The 23,638-nt window shown below is 45.1% G+C and overlaps 1 protein-coding gene across 1 annotated transcript in view; it reads left to right on the forward strand.

Moving 5' to 3' along the window:
• Positions 1-23,638, forward strand: part of RhoGAP1A (Rho GTPase activating protein at 1A) — a 514,749-nt gene that overhangs the window by 227,389 nt on the left and 263,722 nt on the right. Inside the window, exon 4 of the mRNA XM_080267422.1 lies at positions 916-935. Coding sequence (XP_080123548.1) covers positions 916-935 — 20 coding nt within the window. The remainder of the gene's footprint in view (positions 1-915; positions 936-23,638) is intronic.

A 23,638-nucleotide genomic window follows, 5' to 3' on the forward strand; every position in this document is an offset into this window, starting at 1 on the left:
TTATGCTCTACCTTTTTGTTGCAGTTATCATTATTATTCTTATTCTTATTATTATTATTACCGGTATTATTATTATTATTATTTTTTTATTATTATTACTATATATATTTATTTATTTACTTATTATCTACATACTTTACTTACGACTGGCGGTCCATTGTGTTAAGACGCACCAACCAGGTGCCGTTCATAAGGATTTATATCCGAGGGATGATTGGGATTTATTGATCAGATAGCCGAACGTCACTCAAGGTCGATCGATGACACTCGCCGTAAGTGTTTGAAATGGGTAGCCTCTAGGACCCCTATGCTCATTATATATATATATATATATATATATATATATATATATATATATATATATTTCTATCTATCTATCTATCTATCTATATATATATATATATATATATATATATATATATATTTATTTATTTATATATTTATTTATTTATTTATGTACAGTATATTCAAAATTTTCTACATTGTTGCATTGTTTTTCGTTCTGGTTTATCCCTGTGTATTTGTTTGTTCTCGTTCATCCCATCATAAATCCTTTCCACTACACACTGCTATTTGCCGTTCTTTTGTATTAATTTTTTATTTTTATTTTTATTTTATTTTATTTTATTTTATTTTTTTTCCTGTGCTGCTGCTTCCGTCATTCTGGTTCATCCCCTTTTTATTTCTTTGTTATTTGATGAAGCCTATACCTTTCCAGCAGATCTTCAGTTTTATTTGTTTCTCACGTCGTTTGGCCCTAAAACCTATGGCAGTGTGCTGGGAATTAATGTGAAATTCGGTTTGGATTGTAATAATTATTAAGAACTCCACATTCTTGGGAGTTCTTATTGATATTGTATATATATATATATATATATATATATATATATATATTGGGGGGGGGGGGAGATCTAGAAGGCTGGCTTTCGAAGACCGTTCGAGTTGTAGACTGGACATTTTCAGGAGTGATGTACCTTTGTTGTTGGCCTCTTTTGGCATTTTTTTTTTTTTGTTTTCCGTAGCACTAGCTCCCTCTGTTAGTTTTTTTCAATTTTTGCTTTCCTGCGCTGCAAAAACTACTGATGCTTTACAATGCTTTACAAATGTTCCTGTTTGTACTCGTCAACATATACTAGTGCACCTTGGTATTGATACTGAGATCCAACAAATACTTTTTGAGATACTGAGGAAAATCAAAATAGCCTCCTCATACCAGAAAGTGCTAAATCGGAAAGTATTTGGCCTCTTTTGACCAACTCTGTGGAAATGCTTGGGCGAACATGATTTGCAGAGTATGAATGACCTTAACCTTGATCTCAATGTCAGAGGTCAAAATCCGTAAAAAATTTAGGGTCCTGCCAAAAGTCCCTTAATATTAGGTCTACAGTGATTAAAAAAGTATTTTCAGAATCCTAAGAGTGTCTGCTTTTTAAGAAATTTTTATAACAGCAGTTATGACAAATCAGTATTTTTGACGCGTTTGGACGATTTTTTGACCTACCGTCAAACTGCTGTGTTTATATCAAAGACTTTACGCCATACTTGATGTACAAGTGTAGTTTTATTTTTAATTCCAACGTGGAATGTGGCATTATTGTCTGAAATGTAGAGTTCTTTGAATATTGCTTCAGCTATTTCAGAGTTCTAGTTTTTATTTATTTTTTTTATTTTTTTGTAATTTCTTTTCAAAAGTCCTCGTCTCCCACTGTTTCCTGTCAGCCTGCTCTCGTGCCGCCTCCTGTTCCCCGTCGATGCCCCCCATCGCTGTCCCCTTTCCCCCCTTCCCACAGTTGCGGTCCTCCTTTCCCGCCTCTCCCCGTGGCTATCTCCCGCTTTCACCCCCTCACGCGGTGCGTCACTCATCGTCTCTTTTTTCCTCTACTCTTTCCGCATACAGCGTCCGTCCCATGGCCAGCATTTTATGGGGTCCTGGTTAGGTGCAGTGCCCCTTGTGTGGTTATAGCCTCGGGTGTCATGCAGGTTATCTTATCACACCACCAGTGTTTTGTTAGAGGGATGAAAATTGCCAGAAACCGCTTCCCTACGATGAGTTCTTTGGTGTTGCTTCCACCAGACGATTTTTATTCACCTTAGGAGAGTCTGTTCGAAGTGAAGGGGTTAGAGATCAGTCCTACGCTGTTTGAAATCGTGTGGAGGCAGCAAGAGTAATAGATTCAGCACGTCCTCTGGGTGAAGGGATTTAATAAAGGCACCACGAAGCAAGCCACACATTGTGAACCTCTTTTGTACGATTAGGTCATTTTACATTATATTTGTTATACCTACGGATGATTTTATTCAGCTTAGGGAGACTATTCGTACTGGAAGGGTTACTGATTATCTCTAACCCCAGCAGTTCTACAGTTATTACCTTGTGGGAATAAAATCGTTATTAGGTAGCAAAAATACAATAAGAAAAAAAAGTAATCGAACTGATATAGGTAAATGGATGGATGTGGATGAAATTCATGTCGTGACATATCACGCATTCTATACAGAGAAGTATTTAAGTACCATTTTTCTGTTCTCATTTCAGGTGAGTGCCAGAGGCGGAACACGGTACACGAGTAAGTAAAACAACAGCATCTTCGTTAGTGAACATGTTGCGGGAAAGTCAAACCTTCTGGTACAGATACAGTATTGGTCAAGGTAAGGCCTCATTGTGTTGCACTGGTTGTAAGTATTGTCTTCAGATAAAACTGGGAAAAATGATTGTTTCGAAGGCTGTACACGGAAATGGTGCTTTGTCAGGGAAGAGGGCAGGTGAACATTTGTTATACTAGGTACATTAATCCCTTCAGCCCGAGTTCATCTCGTGCATACTATTCTTACCATCTGCAGACAGTTTTATTCAGCGTCGGAGAAGACTTCGAGCTGGAGGAGTTTGATGTAGCCAGCATTAACCCCCTCAGTACTGGGGTTCTCTTATGCAGAACATCATGGCCTAGGAGTAGCCAGGATAAATCAGATGTCCTTTGTTTATGTGGATTATTGAAGAAAAAGATGTTACACACATTTAAAGTAACACGCACGAGATGAAGTGAGAAATGATCCAAATAATATTTGCACATGTGTGGATATTAGGTGAGGAATGATGTACAGGATTTAAGAACATTACGAGTGGGAGACGATGAAAGACGTACATAATAACAGCACATTTTGTGTGAGTTATAGGGAATGATTTACAGAATATTAGCATGTCATGAGTGGGAGATGGGAAATCATGTACAGAATATTTAACGGAGGAAGACAATAGCGAGGGTGAGATAAGCAGAAAGAAGAATTAATTATTAAGACAGACTGAGCTGGAGAAGTTAAAGCGGCAAAGCGATACACTTTTATAACGCGAGAATGTTGATATGTAGTTCTACTCTGTCCACTTCAGCTTGCCTAAAATTGCCATCTCTCCCTCTTGAATGCGGAGCTGCAACAGAGAGTAACACTTGAATATTTCTCTAGTCACGCAGAAGTCTAATGGAAAGGATGTAAAGCAGAAGTGTTGTCTAACTTTGCCACAGAGCTAAAGGAAATATACTGCAACATATTAATCTCGACCAAGTGAAAGTGAACAAACAACAGTATACAAGAACCCGATTCACAGACAAACGTATGATCGAATTCCTGTCGTATCAAGGATTTGTAAAGCAAGAAGAACAAGACATGGGAAGATTCTGCCCTCTTCTTTTCTTGTCGGGCAAGGGATTAATCGTAATTTGTGATATCAAAGTCCTGGTTATTACGGCCCGGCTCTGATCAGTCCTTCGTTCGTACTGCAAAAACAGATTGTGGACACGGCTGGGAACTGATTCTACGAATAAGCTTGTTTGCGGATATCAGCTTGGATTTTTGGATCATTTTAACGAGATTTACATGTGAGAAAGCCAGATGGAATTAAGACGAATAAAGAAATATGAAGGAAGAAGTAAGTGAGGAACGCAGTTTAGAAAGAGCAGGTTGACTGATTTTTTTTTTTTTTTTTTTTTTTCAGGCAAACTAAAGACGGACAAAGAAATAGGCCAGACCGGACTTAATATGAATGAAGAAGCTTGACAGACAAAGCAAGAGGGCAGTGAATCAAGGCTGACGGACAACAGAGAATGTTATTAGATAGTATAAGAATTTTTTTACGTTAATGCTTAACTTAAGGAGACGGGAGAAGAAACATGACGAAGAAAGTTCTCTCAAGGAAAAAGTAGGAGAGGGATGTATTTCAGAGACAGACAGACAGACAGACAGACGAGACGAGACGAGACGAGAAGCCAACCCGACAGAAGTCAAGAGGTCTGAATATAAGTCTTGAGGAGTGTGATCAGTGTGTGTCCCGCGGGGGTTGTTAGGCGTGTCAATACCCGGTGATTGTGGTGATGAGTGTGGCGGAGTGGGTGATGGGCCCACTGAATACACCCATAGATTGGAGAGAGAGAGAGAGAGAGACAGACAGACAGACAGACAGACAGACAGAGAGAACAAACATGTAATTCTGCTTAGTGGATGGAAAACTGCGCTGAACATCCATTAGATGACACCCACGCCACGCCTCACTCCTCCATGCTTGCAGAGTTGGCGGCCACATTTGGAATATTGCGACTGAGGGAGGAATGGGAGTGTTGTGGGTGACGTGGGTACTTACAAGGTGAATCAGTCTTACCGTCTTATTCTTCATTCATTCACTACGATGACGATTTTTTTTTTTTTTTATCTTCCCTTCACGACGATTTTGTTCAGTTGAAGAAAGAACTCTCGTACAGGAGTTAGTGATGGCTGTATCGACCCCATCTTATTAAACCGAATAAAACAGCGAGAAGGAAGGAAGAGTAGACTATTAAAATACGTCACCAGATTCAGAAAGTTAAAACAGAGATGGAGAAAATGTTGACAAGCCACCTGTAATGAGCGCTGCCAGTTCCATTACGATTATTTCTTTATATTTAATCGCTGCACTGATCCCGCCAGATGACTTTATTAAAACTCAAGTATTGAAGGAGTAAATTGCGAGAATATTTACCTAAGAAAAATTTTCCCCAAACTGAATCAGATCGTGTGGAGGTAGCACAAATGAACTAAAAATAACATCACCAGATTCAGTGTTTCTCTACCTCGCCCTTGAATACCCTGTAAAATCTGTCTTGCAGGCTAATTTCACTGACAACTTAATTGTCAGAAGTCTGAGGTATGTATACACCTTCGCCTTCTCATTTCAGAATATGATGTTTAACCTGTTCTGTACGATTGCATATTTTTGTTATTTTAATTAGGTTGTCACTAAATGGATTTATTTAAACTTAAAAAGGTTCTGTAGTGGTGAAAGGGTCAATTAACGGCTTTCTTATGCAAAAGAGAAGTGGCGGAGGCTGAAAACTAGCAAAAAGTTCTCCTATCTAGCGAAAATTGAACAAAAGAGGGCCAAAATCATGATCGATGATTTCAGATGCTTGGAGAGTTGCGTTTAAAAAAAAAAAAAAAAAAAAGGGTCCTCGGCAGAAGGAGAGATACACTAAGGAAGACAGTTCCAGGGTTGACAGTTGTTTACATGAAGGACTTGGCGTACCTTTTTGCTCATACATTAGAAAGTTGGACAGAATCAGGGTGAGTGGGTGTAGCTTAACGGATGCTGCTCTGTCAGTAATGGAAAGTGATGGTAACAGACAGTTCAGAGGAGGAGTGACCATTGATAGTAGAGGAAGAGAGATGCAACACTGCGGCGAAGACAGAAAGAAAGAGGTCCAAGGGAGTCAGGAAGAGGAGGGAAGCTGATGAGATGAACATCCTACGACTCTACCCCGTTTGGAAGAGGTGTATGTGGTGAGCCTCCCCCCCTCCCCCCCGTTTATGATACATGTACTCCACACAGGGGCGAATAATGTCCCTACATAAAGTCATTAGCTGCGTAGGGTCAAAGAAAGCACGGATTCTGTTCAGTACACCCTTTCACTGGGAAGTGGATTTTGCAAGAGAAGTAATGTGACCTCCAAAACCAAATAATATCGTCTGGAGAGAGCACGAATTAAAAAAATAAATAAATAAACATACTGACTGAGCTAATACCACCTGGACCACCACCACATCACCTCACGCCCTCAAATCAGTGAAGTGGATATGTATCATGGACACGTGATTGTTGAGTCGCCAGCGTTTCATGCTCCATTAAAGTTAGTGCAAGCTTTGTTCTCGAGGTGATAGGGGGAGGGGGGCGTGACAAAGAATAACACCCCACTCCTCCTTCACACTCCCACCTCCCATCCCCCTTTCCCCCCTTCATGCCAACGTCTCTTCCCCCTCCTCCCATCCCCCCTTCCCCCTTCCCCCCTTCCCCCTTCCCCCCCCCTTCCCCCCTACACGCCCACGTCCCTTCCCCCTCCTCCCATCTCTCCTTCCCCCCTAAACGCCCACGTCCCCCTCTTCCCCTTACGCGCCCACCTCCCTCTCCTCTTTATAATCACCGTATCAATAGTTATCTTAGGTCTATATTCCCTGTCTCATTAAAGCTGAAAATAGTCAGAGATTCCCACTTGTCATAATAAACTTGATAAGAGTATGTCAAAAGGTGAGCTTGTATTCTTTCTCACTTGTCTATCGAATTACTTTCCCTTGTGTTTTTATGCGCGATTTTACATGTGTTTTGTTTATGGCATTGCATAATGGATTTTGTTTGTGTGTGTGTGTGTGTGTGTGTGTGTGTGTGTGTGTGTGTGTGTGTGTGTGTGTGTGTGTGTGTGTGTGTGTGTGTGTGTGTGTGTGTGTGTGTGTGTGTGTGTGTGTGTGTGTGTGTGTGTGCGCGTGTGTGTGTGTGTGTGTGAGAGAGAGAGAGAGAGAGAGAGAGACCGCTTCCCTAAGTCAAGGTATGGTATCAATAGAAGGTATCCTGATCTATTTATATTTAGCGGGATTATAAGTATAGTGGTAAAAATAAGTGATGAATTGTCCCGGAGGATTGAGTGAGGAGACGTTTGTAAGTGGAGTGAAATTAACCCCACTCTATGTCGGTAACGCCAGACGATTTTATTCAGCCAAGATGCAGTCATAGAATGTGTCGTGGGAATATGGTGATCCTAAACCCTCTCATGATTCAACCAACTCTAGTACGGTACTCCAGACGATTTTATTTAGGTGAGTGAGTCCTGAAAGCCGTCGAATTAATAGTGTCAATATTAGTCCTCTTGTGGTGGCAACAGTGATAGTATTTTTAGAGTTAATGTCAGATGATTTTCTTCAGCTGAGAGTAAGTCGTGAAAGCCTTAAAGAATGTGGGTTCGATATAAGGTCAAGGCCCTTACTGTCTCGCTGCTTTGACCTTTTCTTTACACACACACACACACACACACACACACACACACACACACACACACACACACACACACACACACACACACACACACACACACACACACACACTTAATTTCCTGCCTTGTTCTTTATTCCAGACTCTCTCTCTCTCTCTCTCTCTCTCTCTCTCTCTCTTCCCTTTGATTCTTCACCATACCCTTTCCACTGTCTCCCCTTCCAACTCCCGTCCCCCCTCACCAATCCCCCCCCTTTTCCCCTCACCAACCCCCGTGCCTCCCTCTCCCAACCCCTGTCATCTTCCTTTCCAACCCCCCCTGCTCCTCATTCCAACCCCCGCCTCCTTCTTCAACCCCCGGCTCCCTTATATAACCCCATGTTCTCTTCTCCAACTCCTCCACCCCCCTCTCCACCCCCCCTGCTCCCCATTTCAAACCCCCTACCTCTCTTTCCAACTTCTTGCGTCCTTACCAACTCCCCTGCGTCCCTGCATCTCTCTCCCAACCCCTCTGCCTCCCATTCCAACCCCACTGCGCCCCTTTCCGACCTCTCTGCCTCCCTCTCCAGTCTCCATGCCTTTCTCTCCTATCCCCATGCCTCCCTCTCCAATCCCCATGCCTCCCTCTCCCAATCTCCCAGCATCCCGCTCCCTTCCCCTTGCCTCTCTCTCTATCACTCCTTCCTTGCCTCCTTCTCCTAACCCTCCTTGCCTCCCTGTCCAACCCCCCTACCTGTCATTCCAACTCTCTTGTACCTTCTTTCCAACCCCCTATCCTTCTCTCCAACCCCCTACCTTCCTCTCCAACCCCCTACCTTCCTCTCCAACCCTCTACCATCCTCTCCAACCCACTGCCTCCCTCTCCAACCCCTTACCTCCCTCTCCAACCCCTTACCTCCCTCTCCAACCCCTTACCTCCCTCTCCAACCCCCTACCTTCCTCTCCAACCCACTGCCTCCCTCTCCAACCCCTTACCTCCCTCTCCAACCCCCTGCCTCCCTCTCCAACCCCCTGCCTCCCTCTCCAACCCCTTACCTCCCTCTCCCACCCCCTTGTCTCCCTCTCCAACCCCCTGCCTCCCTCTCCAACCCCTTGCCTCACTCTCCAACCCCCTGCCACCCTTTCCCAGCCCATCTGCGTCTTCCCCCAACCCTCCTGCCAGCCCCTCAACACAGACAGCACAGAGATACAATCGCTGTGTTGTGGCTAAGAGATGTGCTAAGGTAGGGGGGGAGAGGGAGGAGGAAAGGCGGGAGGGAGGCTAATGGAGGGGCCTGTCCACAGCAACCAATAAACCCACACCATACACTTTCTGCTTAGCTATCAATGTCGTCCGTTCCACCGCCTGTCCCTGTATCTGTCCTACCCTCCTCCTAACCAGTGTCCATCACGTGTCTTCTGTTTCACCGCCTGTGCCTTACATCTGTCCTAACTTAGCTCACCGTATAGCCCTAGTGAAGAGATGTGGTGTGGGGTGAAGGAGTGATGGACGTCAGCATTTTGAAGCAAATGACGTGACGGCCACATCTAGGATTAAGTTAACCTTACTGGCAGACCAAAACATTGCCCTACCCTGTTATGTAGCGTCAGATCGGTAACAGACCAGATGTAAGCGGTAACCGGAAAGCTCAAGATGGAAGATTTTTTTTTTTTTTTTTTTTTTTTTTTTTTTTTTTTGGTAGCATCAGTTGGAGTCCCGTAATTGGTGGAGGCTGTTAGCGAGAGGGATAGATGTAAAGCCTTGATAAGGAGCTATGGACTCTTTTTGTCCTGCACACACACACACACACACACACACACACACACACACACACACACACACACACACACACACACACACACACACACACACACACACACACACACACACACACACCTGGGGTATAGTGATGTGGCAGAAATATAACACTAACAGCGTCAGATAATCCAATCCCTACAGTTATTATGTCGCTATTTTTCGTTTTTACTCATTGTATCATCTCCTCCAAACCTCATCTCTTCCTTTTAACCATCGTCTGAATAACAAAATAAGCAAGTAAAAAGTATTAAAGAAAAAAATCCCACCACAGTCTAAACTACCACCTGGGTATCTTGTGTTTGGCCGTCATGCCTTGTGTCTGTGCTACCCTCCTCCTAACCCGCCGTGGCTTCACCCTTTTTAATGCGTCTGGGAGGGTGTGAGCCGCCTTTGGTCCCTCCCGAAGCTTAGCAGAGGAACATTTATCAGCAGCCTGGGCGGTGGGTCGTGTGGCCAGACGCAGGACACAGGCGGCCACATAAAGGCGGTCTGGCCGGGGATTCACAAACAAACCTACGGTCCATCCGCGACCGCTACCCAAGATTTGTTTTCGCAGGAAGGATAAGGAAGAGCCAGTGCAGGAGCTTACCATCTCTCTCCTTCCCATATAAATAAATTTGTGTCTGGTTTGGCGAGAAGAGCAAGAGTCCTGGGAAGATTCCGCAGTCTCCTTTTCTTGTCCTTCCTGCAGAAAACAAAGAATAGTTACAAAACATAATTATCCTGTGTCTGTGAATCCCAGCCCTGGGGAAAAAACGATTGACGTGGCGACCTTTCTTAACCCCCAGCATCAATGCTGTATTTTCTTGGTTTATTCTTGCCATTTTCAGGCGATTTTATTCGACTTAGGAAAGTGTCTGTCACTGAGGGATAAAGAAGGCTGTGGGTCGTGGTCTAGATGGCTATGGAGATTTGTTAGCATTCTTCCTTAGAGGTTTATTTTACACTTTCCTTCTTAGTATTGTCTTGTATGTCAATAATGCGAACTATGTCAGTTATATGACAAAAGAAGCAGCAGGCAACAGAAATTTAAGGTGCATCATGCAGAATAAATCGCCGAAGACGAGTTACCACGAAGCTGCCTATGCCATGTAGAATACGGCCATATAGTTCAGTCAGCAGCTCGGTGTCTCTTATTCACACATAAATTGCCAGAAAGAAACAAGAATAGAATAGTGTGATAGACGCACGGAGTGGAGAGGTTAAGAACACACAGGATGAGCTGAATGTGGAAGTTAAGCTGTGGGGGAGGTTATGGTGATTATGCCGGGAGGAAAACATATAGATAAATATATGGGAAAAGAAAACAAAACCAGATCGGCGTTATTAATCCGTGTATGAGTTTCATGACGTGAATACACTTTTACGGGACGATTGTCAGAGTGAAGTTATACAGGCGTCTTCTAACTGAACTGGAGCCAGAGGAACGAATGAATTTATCATTTGAAATAGAAATCGATGGAAATAAAACTGGGCTTAGTGTGAAGGGTTGTTCTATGAGTAGCAGACCAGTAGTGCGAGACAAGCTAAGAGAGAGAGAGAGAGAGAGAGAAAGGGAGGGGGGTCTGATGTTGGGGAAGAGGAGTGAGGGAGCGTTTGTCTGGGAAAGGAAGGAGTGGGGGAGGGAGTGTGTGTGGTAGGGTATATGAGGTGGATGGGGGGTGATTTTACGGGTATATATAACTGAGAGAGTTGGGGTGGGGGTGGGGGGGGTTTGGAATGAGGGGGGTGTCCCTGAGAGGGGACGTGTGTGTGGAGGGGGGGGTTGAGGTGTGTGTGTCTGTAAGGGGAAGTGTGTATCTCGGAGGAGGTGTGTGTGTGTAGGGGTGGGGGCGGGCAGTGTGTGCCAGCTGGGGACTGCAGGGGTGGGTGGTGAGATGTAGGAGGTGGCACAGGACCCATTTTGGCCTCGAGCGGTGTTATTTATGAGCCAGCATACTCGGTTGGCACCTCCACCACGACTCACACGTCCCGCTGCAGACTAGAAGACAACAGACTCGCGGTGGAGCACAGGATTATGAAGTAACGGTACCAGCCAGTCCTTATTTTATTAACTTATTCGGAGCATAGTAGGGCCCGGAGGAAGGTCGCTGTGGTCCAGATCATTTAAATCCTGACAGTGTTCACTTGTTAGAAAAACCATCAACCTTTGTTTGAAAAAACACTGGTCTGTGTTGGATTCGAACAATGGCCCGTTAACACATTGGCTACTCTGACTTAGTACCTCTACCCCCATGCCACCGAGGGAGACAAAATTAAATCAGTAAAAAAAAATAAATACATAAAACGACAAATGTGTATAGAGGAGGCGGAAGAAGAGTAACGTAGAGTGACATATGTAGAGAAGAATGAGAGAGAGACTTAAGACACACGTGCGGTTGTGTATGTGAGATAGTCAAGTAGTAGACCAGAGGATGGTAGACAGACAGGAAATTTATTAAGAAATGCATACAGTGCAGCGACAAAATGTTAACAAGACAGTGATAACAGGCTGATATGAAAAGTTACATCAAGAAAGGAAGAAATGCATAGAGCGACAAATATGGTAGTGACAGAGGATATTAAATCTAGAAAAGAAGAAATCCACTGAACCAAATTATATATATATATATATATATATATATATATATATATGTATAGGTCTATAGGATGGTAAAGAAAGAAAATAATACCAAGACAAGAAGTGCATATGTCGGCAGACATCTAAAGTAGAAGATCGAGCGATAAACTAATACAAATTTTCTCTACAGTGTGTGAAAGATTTCCGGTTGGATGGGTGAGTTTCAGGGCTGTGGTTTCTGCTTCACCGTCACCGTCACCGGAAACTCATTGGTGGTGTCTCATCGCGACTCAAGCTGCTATGCCCACCACCCTCTCACACCTACCCTCCCCCCGCCCAATATGTCAACCCTCTTCTTGCCCAGTCTAGCCTTCTGGCCAGATTCACAAAAGCTCTCATAATGACTTCCCCGTTTTAAGTGTGTGTTTTTTTTTTTTTCCTGGAAGGACAATGACGAGATAATCTAGAATTCTCTCCTGTTTCTGTTTCTTCCTGCAAAAACAGATCAAGTTAGGACAGGGAATCGATCGCAGTTATGAATCCCACCCTCATCCTGAAATGTCCTGTCTTCACCAGCCTTGACCTGTGTTTGTACTGCCTTGGCTTTCCCTGCCTGCCCTAGCCTATGGTCTCACGCCTACTCTTGTCATGACCTGCCTTGACCTATCTTTGTCCTGCCCTAGCTTGCCATAGTATGCCCTGGCACTGCGTAGTCTTGTTCTGCCCAGCCCTGTCAAACCTGTCCTACCACTGAGCAACCTTGTCCTGCTCTGGCATTGTGTAATCATGTCCTGTCCTGCCCTACCTTGCCCTTCCCTACCCTCCTTTGCCCTGTCTTTCCCTGTCTTAACCAGCCCTTCCCTGCCCTCTCCGCCTGCTGTGTACTGCAGCCTTGCCCTGCCCGGCCTGACCGTATCCTGCCCGACCACTGTGTAGCCTCGCCCATCCTAGCCCAGCCCTGGCCGGCCCGACCCTGACCAACCCTCTTGTACCCTACCACTGTTTTGTCTTGTCCTGCTCTGGCTTGTCCTGACCTATCCAACAGTGTGTGTGTTGGAAGGCCTCAGTGCTGGTGCTACTGTAAATCCCCCGCGCTCTCCGCCAGGCCCTGTCTCCTTCCTCCCCCACTCCCTACCCACCCCATTTTTCTGTCTTCCCTCGCCCCCGTCCTGCCTCCCGCCCCCCTCGAGTGTCAATAATTGATTTTCGTCAGTAGCGAGACATCTGGCCGTGTTTCCTTTCCCTGATTTGTTCATTCACCGTTTATTTGGCTATCTCATGCTCTGCCTCTCCTCTTCGACGTAATTCAGTTTACACCTGGTCTCGTCCTCCCCCCCTCCCACCTGACGGGAACCCAACCAAGCCTGATCCTGTCCCGTAGTTGACAAATTTCTGTTAACGTTTACACACCCTCCCACTGCCTCTCCCTTGTCTTAGCCCCCTCCATCCCCTCTTCCCCCCATCTTCCACACACTTCCCTTCCCTGTTCCTCTTCTTCCCACCCACCCCCATCTGTCTTCTTCACATTCTCTCTTCCATACCCCTTCCCACCATCCCCATCCGTCTTCCACACCCCTCCCGTTCAGCCCGAGTGCTGTACGTCTTGTATACTTTATTATTGATATCCAAACGATTGTAGTTAGCTTGGGAGAGACTTTTTGAACTGGAGGGGTTAAATAAGCCCTCATTAACTCCTCCGCTGCCTGGTTGCTCTCATAATTTAAAATATTGTCCAGTAACACGAATTAAATGTCAATGCGGTACTCGGGTAGAAGGGGTTAAAGGGGAGTGAGATGAACAAAGCTGTGTTGTTCGACGATCCCCCCCACCCACCCCCGCCTTCCCCCGCCCCGCCCCTCCCTGGCTGGCGGTCGGCCTGGTGTACGGGGTGTTAGGTCGTGTGCGTAACCCATTGAGTACAGGGATACACCTTTTAGTATTTCTTGCCACATCCTGAAGATTTTATTGAGCTCAGGGGAGACTTTTTAAGTGGAAGGGTTATCTTTAGCCTCAGTTGTTAGCTCTTGATCAAGGAAAGTAAATGAAATGGTTGAATAAAGTCGACCCGCTGGCTGCTTGATTAAAATGAAAAATGAAAATTAAAGGGTCAAAACTTAAGTCGTGAAAGCAAAGGGAAAGCCTCAAATTTTGACTGTCTTGTGTGGGATGCCAGTGGCCGAGATTTTTTCTTCCCTACTTTGCGCATTACGGTGTGCAGTTAGATACGACAGGGAAACCGGGCACGTTCTACCACCATCAGGTATTTCAAAAGTTGTCGTCAGGAATTGGATGACGTGTAGAGGTGTATGGTATGTAGGAGGGCTGCTGGGCCTTGGGAGCAGGTTGTAAAGCCTATGCCCAGAGTCGGAAACAAAAAACAAAAAGAGAGAGAAAAAAAAAAACTTCCCGTCCTCATCGCCATGTAAGTTGCAATCCCTGCCATGTGTGACGCATTTTTTTTTCTCAAACCTCGGACGATTATATTCAGGTCTGGAGAAACTACAGACCGAAAGGGTTAGATGTTGCCTTCGTTAACCCATTTATTACTCGGGTGTTCGCCGAAGCTGAAGAAAATCGTCTGGAGGTTTAAAAAAAAAAAAAAAAAAAAAAAAACGTCGCTGCCAGGATTCAAGGTTAAAGAATACTACTTGTTGACGTCCTGGCGATCCACTGCCCAATGCTGTACTCATGTCACACCCTGTGCTCGTGTCAGCCGCTGTGCTCGTCTCAACCGTTGTGCTCTTGTCAGCTCTGTACTTTTGTCAGCCACTGTATTCGTATCAGCCGCTGTACTCGTGTCAGCCACTGTACTTGTGTCAGACGTTGTACTCTTGTCAGCTTTGTATTCGTGTCAGTCGCTGAACTCGTGTCAGCCGCTGTACTCGTGTCAGCCGCTGCATTCTTGTCAGCTTTGTACTCTTGTCCGCTCATATCAGATTCTGTACTCATGTCAGCCGTTGTACTCGTGTCAGACCCTTTACTTGTATCAACCACTGTGCTTGTGTCAGCTCTTTACTCTTTTCAGCTGCTGTATTCATGTCAGCCCCTGTACTCATATCAGACCCTGTACTCGTATCAGACCCTGTACTCGTGTCAGGCCCTGTACTTATATCAGTCCCTGTACTCATATCAGCCACTGTACTCATATTAGCGCCTGTACTCATATCAGCCCCTGTACTCGTGTCAGCCCTTGTACTCGTACTTGAATCAGACCCTGTACTCGCATCAGCCCCTGTACCCGTGTCAGCCTCTGTCCCGCCGTGTCCTCTGCTTTGTATTGATCTCGTAAACTGCGGGGCTTTGGGTCAGCCGGCCTGGGAATCAGATTAATCCCTCCCGGATCTGAAAAACAAATTGGAATCACAGTAACGGGAAAACTGTGTTATCTAATAGAGCTTCGCCCTGCCTGTGCTTTTATCTCAAAAATCAAGACCGAATTCTATCGGCGTCATACCCTGTTTTCGTTGTAGGGACTCGGAAATCATGAACTCAGATATTTATAAGTAACAGGGATAAGCCTGTATAAAAGTATATTTTTTCAATGATACATAACGTGTACATTGGAAGTTTATATATATACAGTATACATATACATATATATCTATATCTATCTATCTATCTATCTATCTATCTATCTATCTATACTATATATACTGGCAGGGATACACGGCGTTGCCGGGCAAAAAAGGCGAACACCCCCATTCTGTTTGCTTTAGTTCGGTCTTTTTTTCTACTCCAGAAAGACCATGTAGTTGTACCTCTTATGCTTCTGAAGAGGGATTAGAAGAAGTCCAGGACCTTTCTATTTCAGCTTTCGCAGACTAACGCACAGTATTTGTGCGCACTTGTTTACTGTTACCGGTGACCTCGAATGACCTTCGACCGGTGACCTCAAATGATCTCGGAGGTCAACCTCACAAAGCCTGTGTCCGAACTGGAGGTCATGTGAGTCTCCATGCCAAAGATTGGGCTGCTGGGTCCAGTTGTTCGAGCTTGTATTACTTGTGACCTCAAATGACCTCCGACCGGTGACCTCAAATGACCTCCGACCGGTGACCTCAAATGACCTTGGAGGTCAACCTCACATAGCCTGTGTCCGAACTGGAGGTCATGCCAAATATTGGGCTGCAGGGGTGCCCGGCGTTGCTCGGGCCAAAAATGCGAACACACTACCCGTGACCTCAAATGACCCAGATATGAATTTTAACCCTTCGGCGAAACCTTCCATGGGTCAATTGATTAAGAATATATATGGGTTTGGGGATCTCTGGCCCTTGGTGTGGGCGTGATTGAAGGACAAACAAACAAACAAGCAACGCTTTTATATATATATATATATATATATATATATATATATATTGTATATTTGTATGCATGTATGGATTTGTGTGTGGAGAGAGAGAGAGAGAGAGAGAGAGAGAGAGAGAGAGAGAGAGAGACAGACAGACAGACAGACAGAGTGTGCTATCTTTACCCTTTGGGTTCTGAAGATTTCATTCAGACGAGTACCAGCACAACCATTGGTCCTAATCATTAATTATACAGTTTATTTGTATGTCCGTAGTCAGCCCTGTTGTCAGGCTTACTGATGTAGCTGGATACCATTGTATGAGCAGTGAGGGTGTGACAGGTGAGTGAACCACACAGGCAATGCTTGTTGTGACGGTGATGTGGTGGTGTCGGTGTTACTCGTGCCTGTGCCTGCCGAAGTAGTGAACCAGTCAACCTGGGGCAGTCACCTCCACATCCACCCTCACCCCATCCACTGGACATGACTCACGTCTTTGTCCCATTCCACACACGGAGGGAAGGGCTTCGTCACCTCCAAGTCTCTTCATCATAATCATCATCCTGGTCGTTTTTTCACTTTCACTAAAGATAGTGTGAGGAGGTAAAAATTAAAAATCAAATTTTGACACCATCACTCAGACAGACCATTCCCAAGTTGAATGGATTCGTTAAATTCGTCAAGCGATAGCAAAACAAAAAGTACGTCCTCATAATGAAGGGGTTAGCACAAGGCTGATTCCCCCCTTCAGCTTTCACCGTGTTAGAGTCGCTTATGTATATTGGTTCCCCTCACACACACACACACACACACACACACACACACACACACACACACACACACACACACACACACACACACACACACACACACACACACACACACACACACACACACACACACACACACACACACACACACACACACACACACACACACACACACACACACACACACACACACACACACACACACACACACACACACACACACACACACACACAAAGAAAGAGGGGGGGGTTCATCACTACTTACGCGCCTGGGCGAGTAAAGATCGACGCTGAGAGAAACTGGAAATTGTTGGTTGAAAATTAAGATTATATAAGAAAAGAATAGCGGATGAAATACAAAGGAAAATGTGGAGAGAGGGAAAGGGAAAGATAATGGCTTGGAAGAGAAATAGGTCACATCTCAAGGATAGAAGTAAACGTGAATGTGAAATAATAGAAGAATGAGAGAGAGAGAGAGAGAGAGAGAGAGAGAGAGAGAGAGAGAGAGAGAGAGAGGAGACTGTTCAGTATTCAGATGGTCACTGGAGGTAGAGTGTGTGTGTGGGTGTATTACTGTATTGCAGCCACTGCTCCTGGACGGTGTGTGTGTGTGTGTGTGTGTGTGTGTGTGTGTGTGTGTAATGATGTCACTACTACAATGAGATGAAAGCGAAGGTGATAGTGGTGGTGATGGTGACGATGATGGTGGTAGTGGTGGTGGTGGTGGTGGGACCGACTGTTTTTGGACAGAGTGAATGGTATGGGTGGTCATGGTGGTGTGGTGATTGTAGTTACAGTAGTGTTAGTGGTGGTTGTGGTTGTCTTTAGTGGGGGCTGTGGTTGTGACAGTAATGGTTATAGTAATGGTGTTGGCTTCAGTTGCGATTTTATTGATTATGCCGGTCATGGTGAAGGCTGAAATAGGAATGAGTAGTAGTTGTATAGGTGGTGCTGGTGAAATTTGTGGTTGTTGCAGTAGTCATGGTGGTGATGGTGGTTGATGTGTTGGGTTGGAGGTAAATGATGTTTTTGTTGCTGTGGTGGTGGCATTTGTGGTGCTTGGTGTGGTGATTGTGGTTGTAGAGGTGGTTGTTGGTGTAATGGTGGTGGTGGCCGTGGCGAATATGGCTGTTGTTGGCAGTGATGGAGGGGGATGTATTGAATGCTTTAAGAATGCTGTTCCGTGAATTATGTTGTGACCTTTACGTGCTGTTTCGTAAATTATGTTGGTGACTCGCTTCCTCTAAGTGGTTTCTCCTCAAACTTCAACGTAGAGCTGTTTAAGTCCAACTGTTACAGATTTTTTATGAATAGAAGACACCTGTAACCAGGCGCATGGATTTTTTTTTTTATTCCTGTACTTTTTCTTCCTCTGTTCTGTTATTGTAAAAAAAAAAGTGGTGCTGTTTAAATTACGTTGGTAGTACTTGTAAGTGTTGTTCCGTATATTACGTTGGTGACATTTAAGTGCTGTTCCATAAATTATGTTGGTGACTTTTGTGTGCTGTTCCTTAAATTATGTTGATGGCATTCAAGAGTGTTGTTCCGTTGTCACTGTTTTTCCCGAGGGTATATCCTTCTTGCTTCTATGTTGCCGCCAGAGCCACCGCTGCTTCACATATTCCTCACACACCTACTGGACAACACGCATACTTTCTTACTCAGCTTGCCTCCCTGCTTGACATTTTCCTTGTCTTGTTACCTTACTTTACCTGTTGCCAGCCAGCTAGCCAACCTGTCTTAACAGCTTACCTACCTGCCTACTTGCCTACCTCCCTACGTACTTAGGCTACACCCCATCCCCGCTCCCCCGGCTTGTGCGCCTTTGCCTGGGGGGTTGGGGGAGTTGATCCGTGGCTGTGCTTTCACCATGCTAGCGTGTTATGATGGCAGGTGTGACAGCTTGTGACGCCACTTTCACTGCCTCCCTCACCACTTCCCCGCCAACCTCCCGCAGTGCACCAAAACCTCACACAAATATGCCGCCGCCCCCAGCACACCTGCTTTAGGGGCGGAGGGGCACGTTTCTGAGCATAGTCGAATTAGGCACTTTTTCTCTTTCAGGCATTTCTGGGTTAGGTTAGGTTAAAATCATCGGGTTATATTAGGTTTGGTCAAGTTAATGTGTTAAAGGTAGGTAAGGTTCAGTTATTCCTTTATGGTTAGGGTAGGGTATATTAGTAGCTATGTTAGGGTTAGGTTAGGTTAGGTCAGTATATTAAGATGAGGTTAGGTTTTGTTGAGGCTCTTTACATTCGTGTTACCGGTAATCAAAGTAATAGCGATCAACCCGAGAAGGGAACATTGTGCACAGTGATGAAATAGCGTATACAGTACAGTAGTAGGGAAATCTGTGGATGGGTGGCGGGGTCGGCCTGGGTGGGGGCGGTGAGGGGCGATGCACAGAGGCAAGGGAGGAAATAGACAATTGGAAGGGAAATTAGCATAACCAGGGGATACGGGAATGAAAAATTATAATAATGCCAGCACAGTCCCAGGCCGAGTTTTAGTTACACTGGACATATGACTTTGTATATATTTACACTCTTTTGTGGTGGAGGGTGACATCATCTACATTATTGGCATTGATTTATATCGTGTAGAGAAAATTATATATGTCCCACGATGTACTTGACATTAATTCTTTGTACCTCCACATGATTTTGTGATTTTGTTTAGCTTAGGAAGAGACTTACTGCATTGGATGAGATAGACTAAGCCAGCATATATTACTTCACTTATGGGGGACTCCTCTTGGCTGAATAAAATGGCCAGTCTGGTTGTAGTAAGAATAACGATATGTCATCCTAATGAAGTGGATCAGATCTGGTAATGTGCAAGTGCAGTGGTAAAGATGTGGCTGTGCAGATGTGGTGCTGATGTTACAGGTGGATGTGCAGGTATGGATAAAATAAGTGTGGTGGTGGTGGTTTATTAGTGATACGCATGTTTATGACTCTGATGTAGTGACAGTATACAGGTGTGATAGGACAGGTGTGATGGTGGTACAGGTGTGGTGATAGTCAACAGGTGTGATGGTGGTGATGCTGGAGTGATAGAACAGGTGTGGCGATGGTGATGGTGCATGTGTGGTGATGCTATATCGATGTGATTGTACAGACGTGGTAGTATTGGGGCAGGTGTGGTGTGGTGGTGGTGCTGGGCAGTACTGACGAATTCCTGGGCCGAGTGTTTGCCGTTTAATCACGAGTTGTGCGAGGTGGCCGTGGTGAGGCTGCTTTGCATAGTGGCAGGTAATTAGAGAGAGAGAGAGATGGCGGGAGGGGGAGATTCGTCTGTTTGTGTTTCTTGTTCTCGTGTGTGTGTGTGTGTGTGCGCGCGCGCGCGTGTGTGTGCGTGCTTTATCAGCGTTGACATGTAGTGTGAGAAATGATGTTATCAATCCAGTAACATCGTGTGATACGGTCCTAACTTTTAACGCTGACAGGATGGTTTGTTTGTGACTGCTAGAAGGTATTGTCACCAGCCTTTATTGTGCTTTGGAATGGTGAGTGTGTGGTGTGGAGTGGTGTGGATTGTGTAAGGTGGAGTCATGAGCTTGTGGTATGGAGTGGTGAGTACGAGTATGCTGTGAAGAGCGATGAGTGTCTGGTGTGAAGTGGTGATTGTGTGGTGTGGAGTGTTGAGTGTGTGGTGTTGCGTGGTGAGTGTGTGGTACGAAGTGGTGAGTGTGTGGTACAGAGTGGTGAATGTGTGATGCAGAGTGGTGAGTTTATGGTGTGGAGTGGTGAGTGTCTGGTGTGAAGTGGTGAGTTTGATATGAAGTGAAGGGTGTATGGTGTGATGTAATATGTGGTGTGGTAGTGGTGAGCGTGGTGGATCTGGATGATGTGTAGCGAACTGCAGTGGTGATGGTGTGGCAGTGTATTAGTTTGAAATAGTGAATGTGTGATGTGGAGTGGTGATTCTGTGACATGGAATGGTGTGTGTGTGTGTGTGTGTGTGTGTGTGTGTGTGTGTGTGTGTGTGGCGATGAAGTGGTGATTGTATAGTAAAACGGAAGGGAATGTGGTAATTTTTTTTTTTTTTTTTTTTTTTTTATGCGAGGAAGAAGGAACCAAAGGCCATGAGCCCGCAGTAACAGTTCCCTCCAAGAGAAAAACAAAATACAATAGAGAGCCAAATTCAAGATCCGATCATTTTGAGATGCCTGGACACACTGCGTTTGAAAGACTGGAGATCATAGGCAGGAGGAAATACAGACAGAGGGAGACAGTTCCAGAGCTGACCTGTTGCATGAATGAAAGACTGGGAGTAACGGTTAACTCTTGCATTAGAGAGTTGGACAGAAAAGGGATGAGAGTTTGCTGCCAGACGGGTGCTACGCGCCCGTCGTAGAGGTGGAGGAATGCAAGCAGACAGTTCAGAGGAGCAGTGACCATTAAAGTAGCGATAGAAAAGAGATAAAGATGCAACAGTGCGGCGAAGAGACAGAGGTTGAAGGGAGTCAGTAAGAGGAGGAGAGTTAATGAGAAGAGCGGCCTCCCCACACATGAGAGTTGTACTCCACACAGGGGCGGATAAAACCCCTGTATAGAGTCAACAATTGTGCAGGGGTAAAGAAAGAGCGGAGTCGGCTTAGCACACCCAATCTCTTGGAAGCAGATTTTACAAGAGATGCAATATGATCTTTCCAAGATAAGTCCCGAGTAAATGAAACCCCAAGCATGTTCAAGGATGATGCAGGATTAATCTGAATATTATTAAACATTAGTGGGTATACCTGTGGAAGATTTTGTCGGGTTGATAGGTGTAAGAACTGAGTCTTAGAAGCATTAAAGACAACCATATTATTTTACCCCAGTCAGAGATATGAGCCAAGTCAGACATTAGGTGTGCCATAGCCTCATCCCTTGTTTCTTGAAGTAACTGTTGAGATGGGCGTTGCGGGAACCGAATGGAAAGGTGAAGGGTGGAGTCATCAGCGTATGAGTGGATAGAGTTAGATGTACAGCTTAGAAGATCATTGATGAATAAAAGGAAGAGAGTTGGTGATAGGACAGAGCCCTGAGGAACACCACTGTTGATAGATCTAGGAGAAGAACGATGGCCGTCTACGACAGCAGCTATAGAACGACCAGAAAGGAAGCTAGCGATGAAGGTACAGATAGAAGGATAGAAACCGTAGGAGGGCAGTTTGGAAATTAAAGATTTATGCCAGACTCGATCGAAAGCCTTTGAGATGTCAAGTGCAATGGCAAAGCTTTCAGCCAAAGTCGAAGGAGGATGACCAGGAGTCTGAAAGGTAGGTGAGAAGATCGCCAGTGGAGCGTCCCTGACGGAACCCATACTGACGATCGGAAAGAAGGTTGTGATAGGAAAGATGCCTTAAAATTTTTTTATTAAGAATTGACTCGAAAACTTTTGAAATACAGGACGTTAAAGCAATTGGACGATAGTTGGAGGGTTGGGAGTGGTCACCCTTCTTTGGGACTGGCTGAATGAGAGCAAACTTCCAGCAAGAAGGAAAGGTACAAGTTGACAGACAAAGGCGAAATAGTTTGCCTAGGCAGGGTGTAAGCACAGAAGCACAGTTTTTGAGAACAACAGGAGGGACTCCATCAGGCCCATATGCCTTGTTAGTACTGAGGCCAGTAATGGCAGAAAATACATCAACTGAAGAAATTTTTATGTCAGCCATGAGGAAGTCAGAGGGGGGAAGTGATGGAGGAACAGCACCGGAATCGGCTAAGGTGGAATTGGAGGAGAAAGTCTGTGCAAAGAGATCTGCTTTATCAGTAGAAGAAATAGCTACAGAACCATCAGAGTAGAAAAGAGGAGGGAAGGATGATGAGGTAAAGTTGTTAGAAAGATTTTTGGCAAGGTGCCAGAAGGAGCAGGAAGAATTCGAGTTGGAGAGTTGAGAGCATTTAGTATGGATGAAATTATTTTTAGTAGAGCGAAGAACAGACTTAGCACGATTCCGGGCAGAAACGTAAAGATTATGTGATTCAGGGGTGGGTTGGCTCCGGTACCTTTTGTAGGCCTTCTCCTTGTTGCGGACAGCATTAGAACAAGCGTGATTAAACCAAGGCTTTCTTGCGTTAGTCAAAGGATATGAGAAAGGAATGTATGCTTCCATGCCCGAGAGAATAACCTCCATGCGCAAGGCACACTCAGATGGCTCACGGCCATGGAAGCAATAATCATTCCAGGGAAAATCAAAGAAGTACTGCCTGAGGGCCTCCCAGTCCGCAGCTCCAAAATGCCAGAGACGACGTTTCCCTGGAGGGTCCGCATGAGCCGTACTGGAAGCGATAGGACAGGTTAAGGTAATAAGGTTGTGATCGGAGGAGCCCAACGGAGAGAAAAGATTAACAGAGTAAGCTGAAGGATTAGTTGTGAGGAAGAGGTCAAGTATGTTGGAGCTCTCTCCAAGGCGGTCAGGGATACGGGTAGGGTGCTGTACAAGCTGCTCTAGGTCATTAAGGATAGAAAAGATGTAGGCTTGTTCACCAGGTGGATCCGTGAAAGGAGAGGAGAGCCAAAGGTGGTGGTGAACATTGAAATCTCCAAGAATGGAGATTCCAGAGAAAGGAGAAATGGACAGAATGTGTTCCATCGTAGAAGTAAGATAGTCGAAGAATTTTTGATAGTCAGTAGAATTAGGGGATAAGTAAACAGCACAGATATATTTAGTCAGAGAATGACAGGAAAGCCGAAGCCAGAGAGTGGAGAATTCAGAAGAATCAAGTTCAGGAACACGAGAGCAAGATAAGTCGTTGCGTATGTATACACAACAGCCACCTTTGGCTTTGAAATGAGTATAGAGAAAGTAGGAGGATACAGAAAAGGGTTTGCTGTCAGTTGCCTCAGACAGCTGAGTCTCCGTTAGAAAAAGAAGGTGAGGTTTAGAGGAGGAGAGGTGGTGCTCAACAGAGCGAAAGTTAGATGAAAGGCCGCGAATGTTGCAGAAATGAAG

This window comes from Coenobita brevimanus, chromosome 24 (genome assembly GCF_032717465.1).
Source record: "Coenobita brevimanus isolate Jiangsu-jjx chromosome 24, ASM3271746v2, whole genome shotgun sequence".
Taxonomy (NCBI): Eukaryota; Metazoa; Arthropoda; class Malacostraca; order Decapoda; family Coenobitidae; genus Coenobita; species Coenobita brevimanus.